Genomic DNA, 19,570 nt, shown 5'->3' with positions numbered 1-19,570 from the left:
GACAAGTTTTGAATCGTATCTCCTACTTTTGCACTACAGATAGAATTATAAGTCAAACGGCGATCGGTTCTCCAATCTTTTATCTCCATTTTTGTCTACCGGATTTTGAAAAAAATGAATACTTAATTTTGTATGATTTTTTTTAACATTGTCTGAAAAAACACTTATTTCGTATCTCTATTGAAGTGAAAGATCTAACATATACGAAACCTACATATTTGGGTTCGTCTTTGACGTCTCTAAAAAGTGGTCGAGGGTTTTCATTTGAAAATAATTAATACAAAAGTTATGGCCAGAAAACCAGTTCTTTGGCCTAAAATTGTTCAACTTTGATGCCAGATACCTCGAAAAACTTTAATATATTTGGCGGCCAGCCACCAAACCCTAAAATTGTTCAACTTTGACACCTTGAAAACAATGAACTTTGAAGTAAATATGGGATACTATATTGCTTAAAGCCGTTGTTGTTAATAAATAAGCTACAAAAATCATTACAAAACTAAGGAATTCAGATCGAAGGTCATTGGGGCATGGGATCCCCTTAACACGCATTTCTTTGGTGAAGGTGCTCGGCTACTAAAAGCATTTAGACGATGCAAGAACTTGCATGCAAGTTGCGTTACATTACGGACTGTAGAGGGACAATTAATTCAGTCGATGAAACAAATACCGCAAAAAGTTTTCGCATTGCCATGGCGCTTTACGCACGCAATATCTTGAGAAGCGGTTTGTAGTTCCGCCGGTCGCACACAGCTGTGGCCAGACCCTAACGCGTGGGTTCCATAAATGCGATGGTCCTTGTTAATACCTTCCGCCATTTTCCTAATGGTTTCCTAAGGAATAATATTTTGATTGCGAAATTGTATAGCTTTGCGATAAACGCTTCTAAGAAATTCAGAGGGATCTTATTGAATCAGATTCAGAGATTATACGTTGTTTCATTCAAATGAGTTTCGTGGTTTAAGCTTTGAAAAGTTTGATCTAAAGATAAATATTGTTATAGGCAATAATAACTTAAGATATTTCTTGAATTAGATTCTGGTATTTCAAATACTGCGAAGCAATTCAATGGTGCGTGTGAAGTTCCCAATCCGCACTGGGCCCGCCGGGGAACTATGGCCCAAGCCCACTTGTTCTGAGAGGAGGCCTGTGCCCAGCAATGGGGCGTATATAGGCTGGGATGGATTTCAAATACTTAAGTAGACATACCTCCTACCTACTTGTACTTTGAGTATACCTAAGAAATTTCAAAAGCGTCCGGACTTTCTGCATTCTTTTATTTATTTACATAATATATTTATTGCTTCTAAACTATTCATCGCTTGATTTATGTAACTAAGGGGCTGTTTCACCACCCATTGATTAATTTCATTTGACGGATAAATTTAATCAATGGATGGTAAAACATGGGGTAAATACGAGTACCTACACTCTTTACTTACACCAAATATTTCAACGTATAAGTACGTTGCGATCTATAGGCAAACTAATACAAAAATTGTTTTTCTCATTCTAAAAGTAAAACACCATCAAAAGTCTTCATACTAATACGAGTATAACAAGCAAGTGCAACAATGTACCGCTCGCGAGGATGTGTTCCCACATTTTACCTTAACAGCTCTGTGATAAATCTAATAAAGAGGACTATAAGTTCTGTCGCATCGCGCCTCCTACCACTATGGTGTAGTTAGTAATTTATTGCGGTACCTTTTTCATTTAATTGCTAGTTTCAACTGGATTACTGTCGAAACAAATGTATCGTGAGTCATCGGTAGAATTCTCGTGTTTATTTTGTCTCGTTTAATCTGGAATTTTTGAACTATAAGCAATTTGTTTGAAAAGACTTGAAACTTTGTAATCCTAACTTTGAGTTCTGCTATTGTTATAATAACACATTTTTAAGAATAAATACGAAAGGTGACATTTTGATAGCTCAAATGTTCCCAAACAGAGTCGTATTATGTTGGAGAGCCAAAATCATAAAAACGTTGACTAAAAGTACTTGTCATATATCTACTTTATCTTAATATAAGAAATATGAAGTTCTGACTGATTCAGGCAAAATATGGGGATTTAGACGGCTAAAACATTGGCACCACTGATCCTTTTATGATGAGCATATGAAATTGAAACAGTTGCGAAACTACGATCGTAAACAAATTCTTCGATGAGATGACAAGTCAAAAACTGATCCAAATGTGATTGTGAGCACAAAATATAGGTCAGATTTTACAAATCTCTAAAGCTTCCATTTTATTGATTATGCTTTAGTTATAGGTAAAGGTAAAGCTAACTTAATTAAACATCAAGCAGAATACCAAAGTTGGCGCGTTTCACGCGAAGATCTTGATTCAATGAGGTTGTCACAACTAACCAGCGACTAAGTGGTTTGTCGTGTCTTCTCCCACTGGGTTCTTTATCGTTTTAATTTTAATTTAATGCCACTCTTATTTTGCGGGATGCGGTGTTCTATTACCGACGTGGGAAAGAATAGATTCTCGGTTCGTGAAGAATAATTAACGATGAGGGATGTGTTTTAATGATTTTTGTGTAACGTGTATGAAATCTTTTTAAGTCGGTTCTTCCATATTAAATACATTAAAAATAATCACTCAAAAAAAGTATGTAACAGTGATTAGAAACAAAATAAAGAGCGTACGATGTTGTTAATAAACAGGCATTTTTCATCAACTATGTGTACAAATTATTATCTATTCATTGTCATAAAACTGAAATAGATTCTAGAATATATTTCTCATTTTTGAGCTTTGGTCACTTTCTTTTTTAAATGTATATATTTTATAATTTATTGAATCAGGCGTTACTTTGCGGATGTCCATATCAATGAACTGAAATAATTTCCTTGCTCACCCGCGACCTTACGATAGCTAAGCTTATGCAAAATATGCGTGTTCAACAGGTAGCATGGTGTACGGTTGTGTCACTCTGAAGATGAGCTCTGGTTGAGTTCGAAACGCGTCAGTGTAGTGTGGTGGTGGTGATAGATGGGTTTGTGTGATTTGTGTGTGTTCTTACAGTGTGGAGGTGGAGGAACTGCATGAACACGCATATTTTGCATAAGCTTAGCTATCGTAAGGTCGCGGGTGAGCAAGGAAATTATTTCAGTTCATTGTATATATTTTATGTTTTTTATGTAACATTTTAAGGTTCCAAATTCCTAAAGAAATCCTTATAGTTACTTCCGTCGAGAAACTGGGAAGCTAATTAAAATTAATAAAATGTGTGTCTTTTGTAAAATTTGTACATCTTAAATTACAAAAACGTCTGTAATTTACAAAAACAAATGTTCAGTTGAACATAAGAGTAGTAAAATGAATGGTACTACCTACCTTGTAAAATCAAATCGTAAGACGTAACAAGTGGTTCGCTATGACAGGAGAGAGCGGCGTACGCGCAGTTGGACTCTCAACGAGCTTTTAGTTTGTAATCATTACATTCGCAAATGATACAACAATCCAGTACACAATAGTGAAATGCAAATTAACTTATATGGAATTGTCTAATTGTTGCTGACAATATGGACATGTACCGCTGATTTAGCTAAACGTTTCATAATTATATTTTACATTACATATACTCGTATACTTAATTAAGCTTTTCATATAACCTTCAATTAATACAGGTTTTTATTTGTTTGCTTCTAATCTTACAAAATTTTTGAACAATCGATAAAATGTTAGAAAAATATACCTTTATAGCAGGAAGGGGTTAAATAATAGGTTTTTGTCTTGTAGAGAGTCTTTTGACAAAGGAAAATCGTAATTTATATGTCTATGAACTAACAAATAAATTAAAGTGCAACACTTCCCTCCCCTTTTTTGTCTTTTCCAATTCAGGTTGACTTTGACAGTTTTTTTGGGTATCTATTTGTATAGGTAAAATAGAAGTTCAAAATAAGAAAGCATAAGACGTGCTTAACACAACAAATAAACATTCAAATAAAAATATACGAAAAAATGTTGGCTATATTTTTTTATTACTTAGGTACTATAATATAAGTAATTGGTCGTTCAATTGCCATACTCGTATTAATCCAAACACGGATGCTGTACGTTCACAAATTACAAATAGGTACCTACCTTGAACTTTGTTCTTTACTGGAATCCTTTTATAGGTATAGAGTACATTCTTGGCATTGATATCGAAGTATTGGCGATGCAATTTTGAAGCCAATATCTATCTACCCACTGACGTTTTATTTTGTACTTACAATTTGATATTTTAATTAAAAACGATCATATTATTATTTACATGGTGTTTTAAAATCTTACTGATATTATAAATGGAAAGGTGGATAGGTAGACAAACTATCGAAATGCTACTTCAACTGCCAGATTCCAGGGTTCACGCGATTCTATTATTAATTTTAATTATAAATTTTACTAATTAATTGCGAGATAATCATTACACGGGTCCTAGTTAGAACTCGAAGAGGCCTATGACCTTGATACATGAAAGTTGGGAATGGTGTAAGGAGGTTGCTGATGGAACGTGAGGTCGTGAACTTGGGTCTAAGAGAGCGAAATACACTCACGAGCAATAACGGGTTGCTTGTCATGCTACAGGGTATTTGACAACTGCTGAAATGGAAATATCATTATGTAGATATATTATAAGAAAATATAGATTAAATATATACTTAGCCATGTTTAGGAAATTATAACCAAATAAATTCGGTTGAAAGTTGAATTTCAAGTGATTTTTTGATATATATAATGTTTTTGTCTCTTTTTAAAATGCTTTCGTCTCGCAATATAGATGGCACAACTTGCATGTGCCGTCACATGCCAGTATATTCTTCTCTGTCTAATCTTGAATTCCAAACCCTCATAATTTTGTTACAACTATTGACTATAAAAATACTGTTAATATTCCATAATATTCGAACAAATATTCGAGATATGAGCTAAAACCTGAAAAAAGGTACCTTCAACCCCTCCCTACCCCTCAGCACAGCCCCACCCTTGATGACTTTTAGTATGTTCATCTGGATACCGCAGGGTACAACTGTACCAATTTTCAAAACTACATGTATTTTTTCCCATGATTTTGTTAATTTCCTCACCCTATTTGACAAACTCGTATCATTCAGATTGACCCCTCATAAAACTAAGGTTAATAATATCCAGTAATGAAAGGCTTGTTCACTTTCTCAAGTGATAATTAGGCGAGGACAATGACCTTCGAAGAAAACTACTACAATTAATGGCTTGTTTAAGTGCTTGAGGCATATAAAGCTGCTGGTCGTTACATCTATCACCCCACGTAGCTTTACTACTTCCTTGCCATCCGTATAAATCAACAATGACATCGTAAGGAAATTAACATTTGTCTAATTTGCTTTAAATTTTCGCGAACTCCCTCTCTCTCTCATGACATAATTTATCTCTTCTCGTTGGTATTACTTTAGATTAGTAAAAATAACTTCAGACCGATGAACGATAGATGGTCGAAGGTGACTGTCACGCATTAACCTCTTCACCGCCACAGTCATCCAGTAGATAGCCAATGGAATGCCTCACACGCCACGGTCATCTACCGGATGGGCCCTGTAACAGGAGCAAAAAATTTAACCACAGGTTCTGCTACTCAAATGCTACTTTAGTTCTGCAACTTTCAAAAATTTAATGGTATTTTCAATGTTGCTTGTCCAATTAAACTTTAAATAAACCATTATAAAAATCATAATACAAGTTATTTTCAAAAGTTGTAGAACTAAATTAGCTCAAGATTAAGAGTGGAAGCTGTGGTTTAATTTTTTGCTCCTGTTACAGGGCCCACCTTGTATAATACATGACCAACATTCAACTCGAAATTAATCCTTTTGCAATGGAATTAAAAATCAAGTTGATTTGTCGCTGGTTTTTCTGTGGCTTACAGAGCACGTCACTTCGTTAGTTTTGTGGCGGTGAAGAGGTTAAACATTTTTATATATCAGTGATGTTATAATACTTTCGCAAACCATTAACACGAATAATTTAATTAACCTACAAAAATATTGTTAAGCATCTTTATGCTTTATGCTTGTGTATCTTTATACACATCTCAACTGTATGCATGCTGTTTAAAAGGAATTCGTCTACATATGCCAGTCCAGTGAATGGGTAATGTCGCTAACTGGTTTCTAAACACCATATAGCATAAATGACAGGAGATGGTAAGTAGTGGTTATTTCCCTTCTGCCAAAATTATGACTGGTAAACACTTACTTTTGTATGCAATTCATACCATATGTAACGTAATGTATGAGTATGGAGAGGTGCTTGGATATTTTCTCCCGACAGAAATGATAAGAAGACGAATAGAAAGGTCACGCGATTAAAAAGCGCAAGGAGCCTATGTGGTTAAAAAGTCATGATATTATGTGTTCACTCCCACGACAAGGAATGGAAAAATAGCGCAAAGATTAAGTTGAATCAACTCCCGACATCACTGCTTTATGCTACGGACAGTACTTTTACTTTAGTTGAAATGAAACCTAAATAAAGAGGTTATGTCCAAAGTGACAGGTGATTGAAATGATAAGAACGAAATGCTTTCTTAACATCCATTATTCATATCATGCGTAAGTAAGGATCCAATTAATTGTATTACTTAATTAAGATACCGTATTTGTTATCGATAATTTAAGTGCAGACAGTGTTTTGACTTCAGTGTCCGCCGAAATGACGGTAATTAAACTTAATCCAGAACATTTTATTACTTAATTTTAGTTCCTTGCGACGGGCCTTCGCAAAGTAGCAGTATTTATGACTATATATCTTTGATGATAAGTCCTTAATTCTAATAGTTATTAAATTAACAAGGTGTCTTAAAATATTCCGAAAGTTGTCATACGGTTTATCGTGAGATTTTTTTAATTCAAAATGTAGTCACACCTTTAATACTCGTACTGTTACTCCATTTCAAATAGCAACTATACTATACTGAAATACTTAAGTTTAAGGTGACCTGTCGTTTCGCAGGCAACTATTGGCAGATTTTTCTTTTGGCCTAGCAACGTTAGGTATAATTTCGTTACGCCTGTTATTCGTTTCGCCGAGTAGTCGCTAGGACATACATATTTACTTTTAGTCGATTGTTTGTTTCGTAATTGTTTCAGTTGATCGAACAACTGTTCACCGAAACACGATAAACAGAGTTATCGCATGACATCAAAATATGTGCGACGACGAGCGTTAGCGAGGAGGAGTGTTTGTTAGGTAGAATTGTGACCAACACCGAACTGCTGGCGTCGCGACTTGTTTGTTTTGACTTCAATATAAAATTTGAAAGCGAAAAGTTGTTCGAGCAAACGTTGAATTGGTGTAGTGGTTAATCGGCTAAACGAATTTCTGTTAATAGTTGTTCGGCTTACTGACTCACAAGCATACTGAATAGTCTACTAAAGGTTGAGTTACGAAACGTGGTCTGCCAATCAATTCTCTGCGTAAAAATTGTCGGCGAATCATTAAGTAACCTTAATTTTAAGACACAATGTATATTTTTCGGCAATTTCATTGATTTCATACTAAAGTATTTTATAACAAATAAAAGTGCGGTTCAAATTGACATATGTAAACAACTTACCTAATAGGATATTTACAGGTCAACATAATGTTTACTTGATACTATTAAATGAACACGTTGGAATGAAAGGTAATCAAAACTGAAATTAAAGTTGCATTTCCATGATCAGCCTTCGCCTCAACTTCAACCTCCCCTCGTTGAGACTTTGTAAAATCCAATTGTATTTTCAAGATAAATCAGTATAACGCCTCCTTATTTGATTGATACATTAAAAGACTTTCATGCTCCCTGTTTATATGTAATATCATTGCTTTCATGCCTTTCTGCGATTGGATGAATTAAAACCACAACATACTGCTACTACTACATTTACTGTATCTATCAGGGCCGCCTAATATGTTCTTTCTCTGCCTTATTTGTTGTTTATGCTTATAAGTATATTTATTACGTAGGTATGTCATTTGTGAACTTAACTGTTTCAACTTCCTGACCAGAATAATATGAATTATTATTTTTTATTATTTAATATTTTCGTTGCATATTTGTTATTTTTGTTTGTACTTTATTATTACTAAACACGTTTTAAAAAGAATTAAAGACCAGCCGATTGTTTCTAATTGTATTTGTTGTAGGTAAATGCCTTAATAGTAAGAAATGCCGTCGAAAAGTTGATTGCTTGCATATTACGTTCCAAAACTCTATTAAGAACCAGAGCGATGGATTGATTAATGAGTTATTTAAACGGCTAAAGTTACATAACGGTTATTACGGTTTTCTTAATTTTGTCTGACCTCTAAGCGAAACCTGCGATTTCGTAGAGCAATGACTTTGTAGCAGGTTATCTCAATAAAATGTACAAACTTTATAAATTAAAGAAGTCGAGTTTTTGTACATTGCTGTTAATAAATTAAGCGTATCAATTATACTTTTTATGTGAAGTCGAAAAACGTGTACAGTTACTTTGATTGCCAGTTGCTGACAGCAATAATTCATTCGACGAAAGTAATAAATAAGACTGATTAAAGTTAATTTGTATGAGAAAAAAACCATTGCCCGAAAATAGACGGGACATCTACCTAACTACTAAGAATTAAAATCAGGGTTGGATCACATCATAAATATTGTAATACTTTAATGGTCAAAAAAATTTACTGCTTTGAGTCACGAAAGCTTTTTCAAAGACACGCTTACTTTGATCAAGTTTTGGCCATGTTATTATAATGTCTCGAATTCAAGCGGAGATCATTATTCAGGTCAGGTCTGGACGCACGAACCTTTTTGCCTGTTTCCAACTCATTATTTCCGTCGCTCGCAAAACTAGTTTCGTCGCACAGAAAAAGCAGCCGAATCTCATAATTTAGAATAACTTAGTAAGTCAGCGAACTCAAGTCTGGATTAACCTGATGGGCCTGTGCCGAATAACTCTCATTCTAACGTTGTATTTGCATTTGTTACCTGTAAACTGTTACCTATTATTCACAAAATACTTTACTTCGGAAAACAAAGGACATTCCAAGTGCTTACAAATACTTAAATTAGACAAGCAAACCACCACATCGGGTATGTGAACGATTTTGAAACCTTTCAGCTTAAAATACAGACGTGTGTTCGAACTTCGAACGCTTTAGCTCTTAAATCATTTATTACCTTCGCATTTATACTTGTAATGCAGGCTTTACTGGTAAATACAGGCGTTCCTCAAAGCAATCAAAATTTACATCGAGACCATCATTCTCCAAATGAATACCAGGTCACCATCAAGCACGAAGAGAACTGTAAACGTCAATTCGCTTGGCTATATCATCTCTATTTCATGATTGGCGGCCCTAATAATAGAGCGTGGTGCGATATCCATCGCTAACTGTTCTTAGATGGAACATCAATCGCTAAGGCTAATTATAAGCGATACTCCATTATCGTGGGTTGATTCAACCGGGATGCCTCAAGTTGATAGGACGCGCAAATCAAATGGAACTTAATAACGACGAGATAATAGATGTGGACAATGGATCAAACGGGGCTTTTATTGGTGGACATTACTTGTAGTACTAACTATAAAATGGACTTTGTGTACATGGTTTTCTAAACGAGCAAGTTTCCGCTATTAAACGCTTAGTTTGTGTTTATGGCAACAACGGCAAGCGTTTATTGGCTAGGTGCCAGGCCACGTTTTTAACGGCTATTAGTGATTGCCCATATTTCTAACCCTACGGCCAGGCTAAGCTTGCACTGCTCCTTGCTCGGCTCACCATGATCCCGAGCTGTTGCTCCTAGCAGCCACATTCTGCTCTAATTGCCCCTTTATCATTTGGCTAGCACACAAAAATCGTCAAAATTGCACGACGGGCGGTATGACAAGTAACGAACTATATACGTATCTGCCTCTTTTCTTCGCTACTATCCATGCAGCACCGCATGTGAGCTGTAACATATTATAATTAAAAGATTACGTAGGAATTTTAGCTGATTTAGATAGTACTTCTAGGAGAACTTCATCTAACCATTTGTGGCACAAGAATTTCGTAATTTAGTACCAAAATGGCGAGTGCACTTGCAAACGTCGCGTCGGCGCGTCTGCGAACCTACTTTATTAAACGTCACAATCACGAATTCTGGCCACGATTCCCCGCTTCATCACAGATAAGCCTTGGCAAACAGTGCAAATGTTACGGCTGTTGTACTGATATCTTCACAAAATGGTGCGAAAAGTTTTGAAATCTACTAGATTGTTCCCGTGTCTTGGTTTGTTAGCCTTTTCGTTATTGGTTTTTAGAATTTTATTAGGTATCTGTGATAAACGACTAGTTGACATGTATTATTCATACTCGAACTATTCACATAGCAAAAAAAAGTTAACCATCTGAAAAAAATCGTAAATACAGGACATACATATATCTAATATATATATACGCAAAAGAAAAAATATAAATTAAATATATTGGCGTGTATTGTAAAAAGTTAACTATTTTTTTATATTTAATTACTTAAATTTACTTTTTTTATGCTTTTTTAAAAGTATCTACCTACCTGATGAGGAAATCGTCTAGTATACAAATCCTAAAAATTTCTTCGGAGTTAAGGCAAACGAGTAAACAGTATATATATCTTCCGGAAACCCTTCTTGAATCGTCTCCTTGATAACGGAAAAATTCGTCTCTTCAAAGATTAACTTCATTAGTTTATAAGGACGTGTCACTGATGAGTCCTCGTCGTCGTATTCAATTTCTTGACTTGAAGTGATGTTTTCTTTGATAACCATTACACCGTGCTTATTAAGCGCTCTCTTGCACCTTTCAAGGAACGATATTAGATCATAATCGTTGAGGTGTCCAAGCACCCATTGGCACCAGATGACGTCATACTTTTTCTCGGGCTTGAAATCTTGGAGGCCCATGTTGTACAGCGTTCCCAACTTATCGGACGAGTCCAGTGCCTGTTTCGCAGTGTAGATAAACTTTTCGTCTTGCTCGACCAAATCTACTTTGTCGAATATTGGCATGAGTAAGCGCTGAGCGATTCTCCCGATGCCGGCGCCGCAGTCAAGTGCTAATGACGTTTTCGGGGCATGGTCAAGAGACAGTATCTCGTTAAGAAATTGTCTAGACCCCTTGATGTCAATGTCTGAGATGTGGCCAAACCCGCCAAGCACGCCGTCTATGGTGGCGGGCACATTAGCCCAGTATTTTGCGGCTTTTTGGTAAAAATCCGACATTATAAAGCAATTAATCAGCTTTTGACATGGTTTTGTCGGTTGTTGTGACAGTTTTGGTTTTTGTTATGCCAATGCCATGATTGTCATTGTCATTGAATTTAAAGAAAGTTTATATTATAACGTTTTAAACTTTTTTAAATACTTCGTCGAAATTGAGATGTCATTTTGCGTTTATTTTGAAAAAAAAACGCATTGAAAATTAATTGAAATATCTACTCACAGTTGGATCTATCTTTAACTCTCATATTTTGTTTTCTAAAATTTATTACCGTACAACGGCAAAATCCATTAGCCAATGGCAAAATTGTCCTCCGATGGACTGAGCCATATTTAAATTATAAAAAGTAATTAGGTAACTTACTACCCATAGTTGAATATAACCCAGGTCATCGTTAATCCACTATTACCTCTCATACTCGTATTTCGTTTTCTAGATTTTCCAAGTATCGTGTCACAATAATAAGAAGCTGGCGAAAATCAAGTTTCTGTTATTAGATCGAATCAGAGATGTAATTAGATTGAATATCTAAACAAAGACCTTTCTTTTGTTACAGGCTTTAATAACAGCAGTGCAAGAGACGCCCGAAGAAGACATCCGCGATGCTCTGAGGATACAGACGGAGCATCAGCTGGCCGTGGTGCCGCGCGGGCCCCGGGTGGTGCGGGACACCGTCGCCTTCAATACTACCGTCAACACCGATGACACGGTACGTTTAAAGACAGTAAGAGAAAGTAGAAGAAGTAGAAGGAAGAAGTAGTTGAAAAAACTAAAAACATGCTATAATGGTAAACCTACTGCATGGTTCCCCTTCATCGGACCCTGAATACCATTCTGGTTCAAAGTGCACCCTAAACACAAACGATAACCAACGATCACCGTGAGATGGATGGAAGACCTTCTTAAAGGTGCAGATTACGGTGGTAGCAGGCCGCTTTCAACTGAAGGAAAATTCCTACAATCTTTCGTCGTCTTTCCTTACCTTTATTTCCTATTATTCTTTACTGTAGCGTAATACATAGATTGGTAATGTTAATAACTACACTGCTACTACTAGGTTTAGTATCTCCTGTGCCCTTAGTGTAAGTTTTCGGTTATAAAATACGTCTCGATCGCGTTCGCGTTAAAATCTCAATTTATATGGAAACACGAACAGCGCCTCTAGCGGAACGTTTGCGATGTTCGTGTTTCCATACAAATTGAGATTTTAGAGACCAAAAACTTACACTAAGGGTACTGAGCGAAGTTCCAAATAGGATAAAGGTTTTCAACGACCACAGGTTGCGAATGAAAGTTTATCAAGAGTTTTTTTTTGTAGACACCTGACACATACATTTGCAATAATTCTTTACTTAATAGATAACCTTGACATGATTTAATCGATGTAGAAACTTATGAGAATTAAGCAATTGCACCAAATTATTATAACCATAACCAATGTCAAGCCAGTCATCAAATTCCTTTGATTTTTAGGTTCAGCTGCTTTAACATTGGTAATCGCTAAAGTAACTTAGCGCAACTCAAGCTAAATGTCAGCAGTAACGGTTAAATTTTAGCACTTTTTTGTGCAATATGGTAAGGTCACGTATTGTAGTGGAGTAAACATAGCACCAAAAAGTATTACTTGTAGAGAAGAGTTCTACTTAAGGTGCTAAGTGAGTTAAACCTTGTTTAAGCTACAAGCAAGTTTCTAGTGTGAGTATTTTCTGACCCGAACGCGACGAAGCCAATAAAAGTTAATAATAGTTACACAAACTTTATCGTAACACACCTTGTATATTTTTAATATTTGTACATGAGCATTGACAAAAGAAGTAGTGTGATATTAAGTGTGAAAAAATCTATATTGGCGCATGACTCAATAGTGCGACAGTACCTGTATGTATGTATAATGTTGGTTCAATTTCAAATCACGATCATTCTGAATGCTCACGCTATTTGCTCAATCCAATGGGACAGATTGACAGATCGCATCAATCGAAAACAAAAATCGCGTGACCAATTTAAATGCTCTTTTAAATGATGTCGTATTGCATAATGTCGTTTCTTTGAACATAAAGAAAGTACGTTCTATACCTACAGGGGGTCACTCCGAAATTCGAGATAAGAAGATCCTATCTTACCGTCCTTCTCACTCTCCTGTTAAATACTATTTACGTGAGCGGGATGGCACAAAAAATTCCAATAGAAATTCCAATTCCAAGTTTACTTGTTTTTAGATTAGACGACAGCACAAATAATCAATTAAAAGCATAGTCGCAAATAATAACTTGACAGAAGCTTTTTTTTATTTTGCAGGAAGAGTTACGAGCTTTGCGAGCCGACGGCACCATAGTCACAGAGACCCGTCATACGAAGGAGCAGGAGAAATTGTGCGACGAGGAGTTGTCTAAGAACGAGGTAACTTACAAATTAAATTATACGTTGGGCCACCATAAAACTCAAATGGAGTCTCAAAACGAGTCAATATGCTGAAAATCACAACTTCTATAGCATGTACAGTGATTTTTGATAAACATCTCAGAAAATATCACTCGAAAATAGTAAAAAGCGTCTTGCTTCAAAACTACAGTCTATTCGCCGAATCTTAATAAGTACGATAAGTTCTCGGAATAGCGCATGTAGCTTATACCTTCCGCCGCCTAACTTTGCCTAAAAGTTCATTGCCCCGACTAGTACCACAAAAACTATAAAGGTATAATTCCAATAATTGAATAGGCACTATACCGTTAAGCTATTCGAACACAATCCGGGAGTAACGTAAAGACGTCGCATAAAAAATGTATCTCAAAAATGCGTCAAAACTGAGTATTAAGTAATGAACTTTTAGGCAGATTTATATGGCGTGTGGTATAGTAATTATCGCTAACAATCTTCAGTTAGCTTCAGTGCGCTGGCGGTAACTGCGGTAACTTTTTTATTCCGAGAGATATATTTGTTTTATTTGGGTCATTTAACCTTTTAGTATATAGTTATTTTTTAAAATTTAAATCATTTTAAGTTATTGTTAGAAAGTTATGTTTAATAAAGAATATTTACATTTTAGTTTAGGTTATATACTATGATTTTATGGGGTACATCCACTAAAAGTTAGGAGTAGTGACAGTTTCACGGCAATGCCTTCATGGCTCATCTTCTAAGCTTGCTAATAGTGTAGGTACAGTACATTGCAAACATTTTTCTAAGAAAGAATGTCACTGCTGTTGTCTCCTGAGTTACAGGACAGAATACAGTACAGTACCTGAGATACAGTAAAAAGTTGATTGATCCATTTTCCAGTTTTTTAACTAGTTAAGTTTAAAAATATTCAACAAACTTTCCGCAGATATAATATTAAAAGAAGATTTAAAACAATTTAAAAAAAACATTATTTTCTTTTTTAGTTGCGAAGGCATATTATAATGTCAATGACAATGAGAATGTTAGAGATGCGGTAACCTAGTTTGTTACTTTTGTTTTGTGACATAATTTCAATTCGAATATTAGTATTATGTATATAAGTAAATACATATGTAAGTATTGCTGCATGTGAAACTGTGGCTATTTGTATGCCTTATGGCGCAACATAGTGTTACTGAAAATTACCTGTCATTTATATCCATCTGTTTTCACCTGTGTTAGACAAATAAACGTATTTGAATTTGAATTTGTTTAGGAGAAAAATTGTGTTCCACGCATATTCCCGTTCCCTATTATTGACTCATCCGGCAGTTAGACCTTAAAGCACTATAACTTGAGCAATGTCCAGGCGCGGTCTCTGGCGAGCGACGCCAGCGTTGTCAACGAGACGGGCGGCACGGAGCGGCGGCGACGCGAGGACCTCGAGCGCACCACAGACTTCATGGCGGGTGGCCGGCGCGTGGCCACGCACGTGCACTCGCGCACGCGCACCGAGGAAGGTAACCCTCTAAGGGAGGTTTTAAGCTAGAAACACACTGAACGGCGGAGGCGGAGCGGTACGGCGAAGCGCGGAGTAGAGATGGGTAAATCCGGATCTGAAGATTCAAAAGAGTCAGATCCTTAGGCGGATCCGAATCCCTTATTGACTCCTTTCAAATCTTATCGACTCCGAGGAGTTACTACTCCGACCAACCTATTGGATCGAGCGACTCGCGATCGGCGATTCAGCACTCATTTCACTTTCATTCAATCACGTCGGATCGGATCGGATAAATGCCGTCCCGCTCATACTAATAGCATTATTAAGAGAGGAAGAGGGATAAAATGATACCGATTTCAGAGCCGCTCCCCGGTGCTGGTTCGCCAGTAGTATGTATATCCGAAGTTACTCACAGATTCAAAAGAGTGATTAGGACGAATCTGGATTTATTGAATCAGATCCCTTTTCGGAGTCGAAATTACCCATGTCTAGCGCGGAGGCGGTACCGGTTGTAATATACGAGCTAACGTGAAAGAGGCCACACAGAGTAATCCCCTATTTCACCATTGATTAAATTTATTCGACGGATAAAAATATGTGATGCCGTCTCTGTTTGTTTTGTTCGAATAGACGGAGACGGCATCACATTTACCCGTCAGATAAAATGAATCACTACCCATTGATTAATTTTATCTGACAGGTAAATGTGAAACGTGAAACAGCCCCTAAATGTATTAAAATGTGTAATGGTTTTGCAGCGGAGCGGGAAGGGCAGCCGAACATGGATGACGACTGGGACAGTTTATCAGTGCGAATGCGTCGCCAGCGCCGCCTTCGTCAAGCCGGTAAGAACCAGAACTAAGTTTAGTTATAATGCTACTCACTAATAGATGGCATACCTGAGGTAGGAAATAAGTTAGTTATTCTATCGGTCAACAGATGTCACTGTTCAAGAGGTTAAGTTGTACAAGCTTGAAATCATAGATGGCGCTTTATTATACATTTGATTGGCTTTCTTGCTTAGCTATTTCATTTTATTTAGCGATCGAAATTGTTTGCCCGAGAAAACATAAAAACGTGAACAATTTAAGATTAGTTTTTGTAATTGCTTAATTCATTTAGTCCTAGCAGGACTAACTATCTTATCCTAGAGAGGAATTAGGGCTCAATTTCAATGAAGTTTATTTTTACAAAATCGAATAAGTAGGTAAAAGTTTAGAATTTAAGAAGGAAAGTCTAGTATGCAAAAATATTCGTCGAAAAGTGTTTACTAAAATTAGACAGCGCTACAGTAGTGAGTAAATTTTAAAGGTAGATTTACAACGATAAAAACGGTAAAATCACTCAATAATACTATAATTACCTACTAAAATAATTTCAAACACTACTCTAGTGCCAATCTGGACGTATATGGAACTATTATTTTATCGCTTGACACTTTTTACTAGTAATACTCGTATACTCGTAAAATAACTTATTTATTTCGTCGTCAAACTATTATTAAAGTCCTCTGGGAATATTTCAGGAAGAGTAGGGTTAGTTCTACTGAACCCCCTTGTGAATGTTTTTCTGTTTTTTTTTCAGTTGTGGTTGACAAAGTTTTCATACATTGGTCAATGTTCAAAGTGTGCAGCCTCAAAGGAGAACCAAAAATTTTACATCAAATTTTTTTTAATCCACGGATCAAACAAACTAACTCAATTGTCTGCTAAAATATTCTGGAGTAATTTTGAGTTACCGTGCAGTATAGTTTTTTTTTATTTATACCAGATTCACCTAAGTGACAACGACGGACTTACAGTGACCAAAACCCAAAATCGATACCTAATCGAATAATGCGTGTTACTAAATCAGATCGCCTTGAAATTTTTCCTTTGTTCTGAAGTTTTATCAACAAACTTGACCACAACCAGACAACAACGCAGTTAATTACTGCAGTAACTGTTCTGCGTAATAAACCATAGGCGGCGACTGCCTTAAATGGTTTATGGCACAAAACATGATTAGCAGTCATTAGGCGTGGGTATCGGCTATCAGGTTTGCCAAGTTGAGGGTTGAGCCTCAAGATTTAGGGGTTAATAGGGAATTGAATTTACAGGGGAAAATAATTTGAAGATAGATTTTAGGGGTATTTTGGGGACTGTCTTTTACAAGGTTTTATTTAACTTGCAGTGCTTGTTTGGATATTTGTTAAGGTTAAATCTGGCTGGTTGGATTTCGCTCACTACTACTATAGTGATCTGATTGAATTAAATTTAGCGTGAAGTTTGAATGACAATGCAGATAAATACATTCATCTAAAAGCTTGTAGTATTTTTTTACATTGACTTATTTTTTGGGATTGCTTATAAATGCAAGTAATTACTTCAATTGATTTATTAGCAAAAATCGGAAAACGCCAACCTATTTTATATTATGTGCTCTCTTTAATTTTTTTGATGTAAAGACAAACAAAAATTGTCGTTTATATGTATAAAAATAAACATGAAGAAGGCTTGTGATTCTACTCAGGATCTGTTTTTTTTTAAATCTAAAGGCACCTTGATCCGGCCAAGTTGTTTTACTGTTGGCAACCCTGATATACCAAGAGACCTTTTGTTAATTTTGCAAGTGATTACCAAGATCGGGAAGCCCCTAATCTATTGCGGTATACGGCATTTAACCATTTAACCTATCCAAATTCATCTAATGATGTTAACGGGACGAGGGGTAGCCTGGTTTTGCGGGACGTGACGCTTTGTTCATTTGTTTTGTCTACTGGCAACACCAACATCAAGGGGTAATTTTTGAGTTACGTATGCTTAATTGGCTTTTGTTGGAATAGCTTGTGTGTTTTGTTGGTAAATTGAATTGAAACAGGAGCTTTTGAAACCTAAAAGGGCCGCTCTTTGGTGCTCTTTAGCTTTCTTTCAGAGATTAACGCATCGGCGTCGGAATCACTATAAATATGTTTGCAAAAACACCTCCATAATAGACTATAATCAGTGGTGGTAATTGGCTCCTCGCTTCCAACCCCACATTTCGAAAGGCATTTCGTTACCCAGCCATCTTGTAGTTGGTGGAATACTCGTAATGAGTGATATTTTGCTGACCCTTGAGTAGGGAGGAGAGAGGAGAGATCAGCTTTGGACTTGGTGCTGGATATTACACAAGCTGAGTAGTGGGCGCACGATATATTGTCAAAAAAGTCGCTTCTCTTGATTTTGCTATCGCTTCCGATGTTGATGTGACACACCCTGTAGCGTCTAAAGTATTGATCGTAGAGCAAAAAGATAGATGACCAAATTTGTCGGAAATTTTATGTAAAAACTTTTGTCTGAAGTAATCATAATTCTATTCGAGATACGAGCTAATACCTGAAAAATGGTACCTTCAATCCCCCTACACCCTCAGCAAAGTGAGGACCTTGAGGACTTTTAGTATGTTCATCTGGATACCGCAAGGTATAACTGTACCAATTTTCAAAACTACATGTATTTTTTCCCATGATTTTGTTAATTTCCCCCTAAGTAGCAGTTGCTTAGCAAGTTCGTGGTCGCCGTATCGATACAGAAACATGGAACGGGTTCTAAATCGGTATAATACGAGTAAATACAGACAAATTGGGAAAATACACCCATTATTATGGTAACTAAATAGTTTAATAAATGAAAAAAAAAATTGAAACATTATTTCATTTTAATCATTTTTATAAAGATTATTTACAACATCATTTATATACATTATCAAGCATTATTTTATTGCAAACATTATTTAACATTGATTTTCAAATTTATCTGAGATGAGATAAAATAATTGTAATCCATAAATAATTAAAGAAGAATGTCACAAAATCACAAATAAGTCGCTACTGTGCTTTTCGTATCGCCGAATATTTTTTGTCCTAATGTAACGTTCAAAACTGAAAATTATGTACTTCGACAATCTTTTATATAGTCTACATCGAATACTGTAACTTTATTTTCTAATTTACCCAAAAAGTCGATGGTTTCAGTATATTCTAACCTATAAAAAAACACTCTGATCAAACAATACCTAAATAAAAGACATTCCATCATCCTATGTTATATTTTAGTTCTAGAAAGTGTTTCTAAAGTCAAATTAAATTCGTCAATATCACTTTTATTCCACGATATTTTCGAGCTATGCCCAAATTAGTTCATCAGCAAAGCATTTGCTTAAACGTTAAAGCTGCTCTCGTCTAACATCCATTATGTTAATAGGCCTACATTGTGTTGTGACCATTATAGTTGTCGACCTTGGCAAGCATTTGTACCCAAGAATGTTAATTTGACCGAACTCTTTGCTTTAATCAGGAAATACACTCGAAATATTCATATTCCACTCTTCGATTTGCTGACGTAAAATTACCAGTAATAAAAACTGGATATTAATTAGAAACAATTAATAAAAACAGTTAAGACCCACTTGCTTGTTTGCCATCCAGTCG

General features: G+C 35.9%; 2 protein-coding genes across 7 annotated transcripts in view; one reads left to right on the top strand and one right to left on the bottom strand.

Annotated features, from left to right (window-relative positions):
• LOC141436938 (uncharacterized) overlaps positions 1 to 19,570 on the top strand; it is a 236,978-nt gene that overhangs the window by 203,416 nt on the left and 13,992 nt on the right. For all 6 annotated transcript variants that reach the window (XM_074100081.1, XM_074100079.1, XM_074100078.1 and 3 more), the window contains exons 7-10: positions 11,797 to 11,949; positions 13,539 to 13,640; positions 14,989 to 15,139; positions 15,879 to 15,965. In XM_074100081.1, coding sequence (XP_073956182.1) covers positions 11,797 to 11,949; positions 13,539 to 13,640; positions 14,989 to 15,139; positions 15,879 to 15,965 — 493 coding nt within the window. The remainder of the gene's footprint in view (positions 1 to 11,796; positions 11,950 to 13,538; positions 13,641 to 14,988; positions 15,140 to 15,878; positions 15,966 to 19,570) is intronic.
• LOC141436941 (N-terminal Xaa-Pro-Lys N-methyltransferase 1-like) lies at positions 8,379 to 11,291 on the bottom strand. The gene has a single exon (XM_074100083.1). The coding sequence runs from the start codon at positions 11,240 to 11,242 to the stop codon at positions 10,574 to 10,576; it is 669 nt and encodes a 222-aa protein (XP_073956184.1). The 5' UTR covers positions 11,243 to 11,291; the 3' UTR covers positions 8,379 to 10,573.

Source organism: Choristoneura fumiferana, chromosome 17 (genome assembly GCF_025370935.1).
Source record: "Choristoneura fumiferana chromosome 17, NRCan_CFum_1, whole genome shotgun sequence".
NCBI classification, from domain to species: Eukaryota; Metazoa; Arthropoda; class Insecta; order Lepidoptera; family Tortricidae; genus Choristoneura; species Choristoneura fumiferana.
This window is presented reverse-complemented; position numbering and strand designations above follow the sequence as displayed.